Source organism: Protopterus annectens, chromosome 12.part0 (assembly GCF_019279795.1).
Source record: "Protopterus annectens isolate FY-2018-M chromosome 12.part0, PAN1.0, whole genome shotgun sequence".
In the NCBI taxonomy this organism is placed as follows: domain Eukaryota; kingdom Metazoa; phylum Chordata; order Ceratodontiformes; family Protopteridae; genus Protopterus; species Protopterus annectens.
In genome coordinates, this window is record NC_056746.1 from 1,387,963,212 (window position 1) to 1,387,972,836 (window position 9,625).

The 9,625-nt window shown below is 43.1% G+C and overlaps 1 protein-coding gene across 1 annotated transcript in view; it reads left to right on the forward strand.

Annotated features, from left to right (window-relative positions):
• The first annotated feature begins 792 nt into the window (after nt 1-792).
• The window catches only part of EEF1A2 (eukaryotic translation elongation factor 1 alpha 2), a 108,133-nt gene continuing 99,300 nt past the window's right edge, over nt 793-9,625 (forward strand). Inside the window, exon 1 of the mRNA XM_044090448.1 lies at nt 793-1,012. Within this exon, the coding sequence (XP_043946383.1) occupies nt 869-1,012 (144 nt within the window). The 5' untranslated portion in view covers nt 793-868. The remainder of the gene's footprint in view (nt 1,013-9,625) is intronic.

The following is a 9,625-nucleotide window of genomic DNA, read 5'->3' on the forward strand; positions in this document are numbered from 1 at the left end:
TCATTGGTAATGGGTTGGAGGATGTCTTGTTTACCAGACACACGTCACCTATTAGTAGTCTGTAGGATATTGAGTATAGTGACAGGGCTTTCAGTCAATACAGGTAGGGCATTTTGTTTAGGCCTTGTATCTTTTTAGTAGGGTATCTCTGTAGGTGTCCCAGTTGTTGCATGCACTTGGACAGATACATGCCAAAGGGGGCATTATATTTCACTGGCCTAATGAGGGCTGAATAAAGAGGGACAATGGCATCCCTAGATCTAGACACAATCCTTTTGTTTATAAGCTGTGCAATATAGAATGACTTTCTTACAACGATAGACAAATATTGGTCAAAAGTTAGGTCACTGTCCTCATAAGTTCCCAAATCCTGAACAACTGAGTCAACTATTAGGACCTTAGGTGTTGTTGTGCAGTAGGTTAACGCTTTGCTGAGTTCACTGTGATGTAAATGTTCGTGGCCGACATGATTACAGCATGACAGTCAGAGGTCTGTGGATGCAGTAAAGACTCAAGCTAATCAGGTGTTCAGGAAAGGAAATTCTTTTCTGGGAAGTAGCCAGGAAATGGAAAAAATGTTAAATTAAGTGTTAAATAATAAAGCTGAATAGTGTTTTTTTCTGAAAGGCTCTTATTTAGCATTAAACACATTGGATGTGTCATGTACTAAAATTAATTAATTTAACATTTGTGCACATACTTGCTCATCAGTTTCAGTGGTGTTGGGCTATTTTTATTGTTTATTAAATCAATAATTTATTTTTCCTTTTGTTTCTTGTTGTTCTGCAACAGCCTCTACAACACACAGCTCTGCTTTCAACCCTCAAGCCGCTAGCCTTATCCCAGGAAGTATCTGTAACCAGATACGATGGGGAAGGAGAAGATTCACATCAACATTGTCGTGATTGGACATGTCGACTCAGGTAAATCTACCACAACTGGACATCTCATCTACAAATGTGGTGGCATCGACAAAAGGACTATTGAGAAGTTCGAGAAGGAAGCTGCTGAGGTAAGTAAAAATTCAGGGTCAGGAAGTTGGTCAGCAACAAGACCTTTTAGGAACCACATTTAATCTCACTGTCTGTCATCTAGGTGTCCACACTGTAGGAGTGGGATAGGACTCTACAAACCAGCTAAAAGACAAAAGGATGAAGGTACATCTTCTGTTAGAACTAGTTTATGGGATGTACAGGTAATCCTGAACATCTGCTGCCCTTATATCTTTTACTTGGATTAAGGTGATGAAAGGCAGCAACAAAGGGCCTGGACAAGTAAGGGTGGCAATGACAATGCAGATGCAGTTGTTTTAAAAACTGTTGGTTATTCTAATTGGTGATCAGTAGGACATATTGACAAGGATATAGGCAATTCTCTTGCTTCACGTATGGAACTGAAATTAAATAAATGGCATGATTTGACCAAAGTGTGATATAGGGTCAGCATTATTTCTTTATTCCTAGATTATGTCATTTGGGGTTACACTCCCAGGAATATGCTTATTGCTGCTATGGAGTTCTGATTTTGGTGTTTGTTGCTCAATTCATGTGGGATAAGCACTCAGAAGTTACTTTGTTGCTGTCAGCTCCATTCTCCAGCAATGATACTTCACATCAGGGGTGCTGTAGACCTGGTGACTGTCTTGTACTTGTCTTCTCTGAATATCAAATGCTGTCTTTTTTTGCTTACTTAGATACCCTTGCCAAGTCCTTCTTGGACTCTGCCCTCATTTTCAATTGCTACACCTATGTTTGCAAAGTTAATCATGTTCTTTTTTCTGTAGATATATCAGAAATGACTACACTGAATACTAGACCAGGGAACAGTCCCCAAGATAGTTCAATCGTCACTTTTATTCTTTTATGCTCAGTTCTGTGCCCTCTGTGTGCCTTTTCAAAAGAGAGGTGTGGTTGTTGGCATTATACATCTCACAAGAATCCTTTGTCCCTGCTGTGGTGTAATTCTTCAGTAATGATCCCCCCATGAACCCCTGAAGTTTCCTAGTGAGAAGGCGTTGCGGTAGTCCACATTGACCACTTATGCTGGTACCAGCCTGATGTTCCTTTCCTTGTATGGCCTTTAGGACTGGTCACATTTCTTATCTTGTGGCCAGACCGAGAGCTCTTTAGAATGAAAGAATTACCCAATTGCTTCTGGAATATGTCCCCAGTAAGGATACACCCCAACATTAGTCTTGCTGTTGCCACTGCCCTCTCACTCTGCTGCTGTGCACTCAGTCCAGGTATGATCAACACCCCCATATCCAATTCCTGTTCTGCTGCCATCTGTTCTTCTACCCCATCCATTTTATTCTTCACACAGTAGTCATACTGGGCTTTGCAGTTAAAACCAGCATGAAATCAGAATGTACTCTCAGTGTATTTATCAGTTAGGGTGAGTCAATTAGATAACTATAACATTAGGTCTGTTTTAGTGAAATCTGTAATAACCGCCCTTCAAAATATTAATGCTCTTTATACCTTGATCTCTTTCAACAGCCAGTATATCCTGCATTACCTCAACAAACAGCACCACCAAATGAACTGTAACAAATACTAAACTACTAGGAGTCGGACAACGACCTAAAATTTGACTTCCACATCAATCAAGCCACCAAGAAAACTCACCAAAATTGGACATTCTTTACCACAATAAACCCCACCTCACAGACTTGTCAAGAAAGACATAGGCATCATCCTACCTTTACCCCCCTTCTTTATGCCTCACCCATATTTATCAAACTTCAAACCACCCTACTAAATAAACTTGAGGCTTCCTATAACAAAATAGCCAAATCTGCAAATAACTTATCTTAACACACACACCACTGCATAGCAACAGAGCAGTGTAATTGGCTCGAACTACCTAATCACCTTACATTCACTCAGCTTGAAACTGCCCACAAAATAATACACAAACCACACACACACACACACACACACACACACACACACACACACACACACACACACACACACACACACACACACACACCACTCTCTACAAAACATTCCCAAGCTTTACTCCTCACCACATTGTCTTCGCTCTGGGAAAAAAAATGCCTTCTAATCACTTCCAAATCCCGTAATGCAGCCAGAGACACCCTTGTACTCCTCCCTTGTCACCAGACACCAGAACTCTATGGTCATCTCAGTAAATCAGAACAGCTTTAAGCACAACCTAAAACAGCATCTATCCTCCATTTGGATGTGCTCAGGTTCACATTCGGATTAAAATATCTCTCCTGTCCCATATTTCTGGAATCTTTCACCAACCTCAATCTCTCTCTCTCTCTCTCTCATATTTCAAGAATATTTCACCAGCCCCACCCCAGTGTCCATCATAGTACTATAACTGCCTCTTCTTATCTGCACTCTTAGTCTGCATAGCCACCTCTCTCCACTACTTCCTCCTATGTATCTCCTACTTACCTCCCACTCTGCACCCCAGGCTACCCCCCACCTCAATCCCTGCACTGACTAGCATCTACTCTGTACTCATTTTAACTTCCAACTACACACTTTCTTCATTTTTGAAACTATTCTATAGGTAAGGTATATTATTTTCTATATATTTTTATAACTGTATATTACGGTAAAACACTCCTATGTAAATGCAATTTGTATATTAATATATAACATTCCTACAGAAATGCAGTTTGTATCATCCATTGTTATGATTGAAACACTCTATATTTCATTGCTAAGTTACAAAATGGTTTTCCCTATAAATATTCTTGCAACTTTTATAACTTTACTTCGTTTGTACGTGGAGCTTTTCTCCCCAGGTTTCCAATGAAAATGGGTCTCTGTGCCCAGTTGGACATTCCCGGTAAACAAATGCAATAAACAAATAAATACATTTTCTATACTTGCTTTCATCCATTGTAGTAGAGTTTCAGACGAAGACTATCCTTGCAAGCAGTAAATACAAAACTGGAGCCAGCTTTGGAGGGGCTGTCAATCCTTTGCATGATATAGAAGCTCAGGTGCAGATTTATGGGCAGTTAGTTTGCTATGACTACCCAGTCGCCCCAGATGGCAACTGAACTGCACCTGTCACCCCTAGGCTTTTGAATACTGGCCAAGGCTCTTGCTGTCCCCAAAGTGCCTTTTTAAGGCAAGGCTCAAAAGTCAAACGCACCTCCGTAAACAGCACAATTAACAAAAACCTGAGGGTTATGCTACTCAACGCCAGGAGTTTAAATCTCAAAATGCACACGCTCGAAGCATTACTCAGTATGGAGAATGTCGACATCTGTGCAGTAACTGAAACCTGGTTTAAGGCTCCAGAGAGCACCCCAGCACTACCGGGCTACAACTCATACTACATGTTTCAGCCACAGAACACAGACCGAAACACAAAAGGAGGGGGTGCATCCATATTCATCAAGGATACCTACACCTCCAGGTTAGTGGTGCAGCATGATACCTCTGAGATCATCCATGTGCAACTAACTTCGGGCAGATCTGCAATGCAAATTGTGGCCTGCTACAGATCACCCTCCATGACCCAAGACCACCACTCCACCTTTCTGGAGACTCTGGAAAACATAAAGGTCCTACCAAACACCCGGATATTGGGCAATTTCAATTACCCTACCATTAACTGGGAAAACTACTTGAGTACAAACTCCCAGGCCCAGCGCTTCCTGGAATTCATCAACTCAAATGCCCTGGATCAGCTGGTAAACCTCCCCTACCAGAGGTGAAAACATATTGGACCTGGTCATCACCAACATGAGACACAGGTGTTCCACACCAGAGGTCAACCCGTCACTGATTAGATCAGACCATAAACTAATCACTCTGGATGTCCACACCCTACCACCACCCCCAACTAAGGAAACCACAGTAAAAAACTTTTCTAAAGCAAACTTCACCTTACTTAAGACAGAGGCGGTAAGTTTCACAGCCCCCACGCTAAAGGATAATGCTGCCCAAGATGCAGAAACCTTTACAAATGCACTCTATGAGCACCTACAAGGATGCCATCCCTAGCAAAACCAAGACTCACTCCTCTAAGAGAAGGAAACCAGTCTGTTGGACCCCTGCCATAAACAGGCTATACAATAGAAGGAGGAAACTAGTTCAGAAAAAAAGCAAATCCTAAGAAGGAAAGACATCCCTGATCAGTATCAGTAAGAAACTAAGGTCCCTCATAAAATCATCCAAGACTAACTTCGAAAGAAAAATAGCCAAGGATTCAAAAGATAACCACAAAGCCTTCTTTAGCTATGTTAAGTGGCAACTCGCAGACATGCACTGAACTAGTGCAAAATAGCACAAATTATACTGAACCTACTGATATTGCCAACATCCTGGCAGACAGATTCACTGCAAACTTCACCCCCCCACACCCCCAAAAGAGCCCAAAACAATAGCGGAAAAGTGTAGTGTCTCGGAAATCACAGACGCACAGGTGAAAACAGCACTTTCAAAAGCCAAAAACACAGTGTCAATAGGGCCAGATGATGTCCCAGGCTGCGTCTTGCATGAACTACAGAACAAACTAACCCCCCACCTAAACACGCTGTTCAACCTCAGCCTCTCCACAGGCTACATGCCCATAGAATGGCGCACAGCAACGGTTATTCCACTCCACAAAGGAAGGGCCACAACTGATCCTGGTAACTATTGCCCCATAAGCCTGACTAGCCTGGTCTGCAAGGCTATGGAGCGCATCATCATGGAACTCATTAACAAAGACATTGGGAACCTACGAACACTTGACCCGACCCAGTTCGGCTTTGTTAAGGGCAGATCATGCCTATTAAACCTGGTTGACTTCTTCGAGACAGTCACCAAGGCCATAGACGAGGGAAAGGTTGTTCACGCAATCTACCTTGACCTCACCAAGGCTTTTGACACCATTCCCCACTCGGGTATGACAGAAAAACTCACCAGCCTGAACATAAACCCCTACGTCATGAGATGGATTGCCAACTGGCTTACAGACAGAACTCACATGGTAAGAATAGCGGGCTCCAGGTCCAACTCTAAACCAGTCAATCGGTCCTGGGACCCCTACTGTTTGGCATATACTTCTCAGAAGTACAGGCAAACACAGGAGGACTATGGCTAACCAAGTTCACCGCTGACAGCAAACTGGGAGCCATAATTGATTCTCCAGCTGACACGGACATCCTCCAAAAGGGTCTTACTGAGACAGACACCTGGTGTCAAAGTCATGGCCTCAAGCTAAATGCCAAAAAATGCATAGTCATCCCATTTGGGAAAAACAAAACACCCACGTATTACCACATAGGTGTCAGCCCCCTTAATACAGAAGTAGTAATAAAAGATCTGGGGACCTAGGTAGATAGCAATCTCTCCTTTGACAATCATATTGCCAAAATAGTTAGGAAATCCTTCTATGTGGCCCATCTAATTTCTAAAGGTTTTGCATCTAGAAATAAAGGGGTTATAGTGCCCCTCTACTTGTCACTCATCAGTCCCATCATAGAGTACAGTGCCCCATTTGGGATGTACCTCACAAGACAGTTCCAACAGCTGGAAAGACCACAAAAGTACCCCACCAAGAGGATTATTGGCCTCAAACATATGTCCTATGCATCCCAACTGAAAAAACTCCAGCTGTGCTCAGTGGCATATTGCTTACTCAGAGGTGATCTCTCCCTGACTTACAAAGCCATGTTCAACTCAGAATTGATGGAAATGCTCCACCTAAAGAAATCTAAGTCACTGTGAGCCACGCGCTCTAGTGAGCTAAACCTCACCACAACAATAAATAGACCATGCTAGAGGGATAGATTCCTGTCACAGAGACTCCCCATGCTTTGGAACAAAATTCCAAACTACATTAGGCAGAGCCCCTCACTAACACTCTTCAAGAGAAACCTTGCCGAGTGAATGGGTAACAGAAAATACACCCCTGGGATCACTTCACTGGCTCTGCTTGACAGAGGATCAGTTAATTAATCAATGGGGCAGCGAAAGCTGACACACTCTGGCTAGGCTTATAAATGCCCTCAGGCAGATAGCTTAGTACAAACCTATGAACCTATGAACTGAGGGACCAAGGGAAGCAGCAACTATAAGCAGTGTTGCAATGCACTACAGCTTCATTTTTGACTGGTCTTGCTAGCACCTCACTTTATGTTGAAGACTGTGCCTGTCATTTGGCACAGAGAGTTAAGGCTGTGAGCTGTAGTTCCTGTGGTGCAGGGTTTGATTCCCTGAGCCATTGTTTGCTTGCTGTGAGCAGGTCATTTAACCATACATGGCTCTGGCATCGCCCTTGAAAAGTGATTGTGTGTCCAGTGGACCCAAATGGTTAACAAATGGGCGTTATTATTTGGGATTTAAAGGTCACTGTATGTCACCAAATATTAAGTATGTACAGGATTCAAATGGTTTTGAGGCAGCACAAGGGATACGTAATATAATTAGAGACTGTTAAAAGGGAGCATTTATTTTGTAGTCTGTTGGGCTGTGCCTTTTCACTTGGAGCAGATAAAATGCTGGGGAGTAGAAGTACACCTGTCTTCTAACTAGAGAAAGTGTCTAGTTATAAAAATGCCAGTGTAGAGCAAGAAATGGCTAAGGCACCCTGCTTAGTGAATCACTGAAGTAAAATTTGGGTGATCTAGTGTGGAATGCTTACAGTGATGGTTAAACAAGTTATATTGACCATTTTGGGCTAATTTCTATCTCTTTCATTTCCCTGCTATAAAAAACGCATTTGTACGGTTTTGCATGTTGGGCAGCACCGGTTCTCTAGGGTTAAACTATTCCCGGCTCCACGAAGTCTACTCTTCAATTTTTTCCCTTGGAACTAGACAAACTTTCAACTTAAGCACTCAAATCATTAATTTCACAGCTCAGCACTTGCTCAAAACTCATAGCAAGCACTAATTAAACCTAGCACTAGACCCCCTATACTGTCCAGAACGACAAGGCTCTCTATTCGTCCCTACCAGCCAATCAGTAAAACAGCTCATTTTACCTATTCAGGCATGTCCAAAGGGCAGTTTCAGGTGTACTTTCCAGTCCAACTGGTGAATCTGGGCATTTTGAGGCAATGTTACAACTGCCTCATGTACATAGACAACCCTCTCCTCCTACCACCAAACACTAATATATGCGAGAGATGCAATTATACAGCCAAACTGGAGGCAAAGCTCTTACAACCCAAGACTGGAACTGACAGTCAGGAGGAGAAGGAAAATACTTGCAACATACCACCAGTCTCACATAGACCTACTAAACCAGCACCGGCAAATAACATGCATAAATACACGAAAACATACTCGGAGGCTCTAAATAAAAATCTGCAAAAGCAACAAAGACCTCCAAAGCAGACACCCAAGCAATCTCCACACCCCATCACAAACCATGAAACACATACTTCACATAATCAGTGTGCCATGCAATCACAGCCCTTAAGGCAAAATAACATACCCAACACACTAATAATAGGCGACTCCATAGTCGGGCACACTGATGTCCCACTAACTAGGCTGGACAAGGAGGTTACAGTTAGCTGCCTGTCGGGCACCAGGATACGCCACATAACACAAGCTCTCAGGTCACTCCAGAAGTACAAATATGACTCTGTCATTGGCCATGTTGATGTGAATGACCTGAGACGTACCTCCCTGGACTACATGAAAAGAGACATGAAAGAGCTCTCTGATCACATAGCCCAGGCTGGTATGACTCTGACCCTGAGTAGCATCCTACCCTCACCAAGAATGATGCCACAGTATAAAGAAAAAATGATCAATTTCAACAATTGGCTATGTTTCTGGTGTCATTCAAAGGGGATCCAGTATCTGTCCTCCTGGGATGACATGCTCGACAAGCCACGTTACTTCACAAGAGATGGCTTGCACCTGTCACCCTTAGGCTTTCAAATACTGGCCAAGGCTTTTGCCGCCCCCATAGTACCTTTTTTAGGAAAGGCTCAAAAGACAAACCCACCACTGTAAATAGCACAAGTAACCAAAAACTGAGGGTAATGCTACTCAACGCCAGAAATTTAAACCTGAAAATACATGCAGTCAAGGCACTCCTCAGTATGGAGAACATTGATATCTGTGCAGTAGCAGAAACCTGGTTTAAGGCCAGCACTACCAGGCTATAACTCATACCATACTTTTCGGCCACAGAACCCGGACCGAAACACAAAAGGCGGGGGTGTATCCATATTCATCAAGGATACTCACACCTCCAGGTTAGTGGCACAGCACAATACCTCAGAGATCATCCATGTGCAACTAACAATGGGCAAAACTGCAATTCAAATTGTAGCTTGCTACAGATCACCCACCATGATCCAGGACTCCCATTCCATGTTTCTGGAGACACTGGAAAATATGAAGGTCCTACCAAACGCCCTAATATTAGGTGATTTCAATTACCCAAACATTAACTGGGAGAACTACTCAAGTACTAACTCCCTTGCCCAACGCTTCCATGAATTTATAAACTCGAACACCCTGAATGAACTGGTCAACACCCCCACCAGAGGTGACAACATATTGGACCTGGTCATCACCAACATGGGCGACTGGTGTTCGACACGGGAGGTCAGCCCCTCGCTGGTTAGATCAGACCATAGACTAATCACTCTAAATATCCACATTCCGCCCACATCCCCA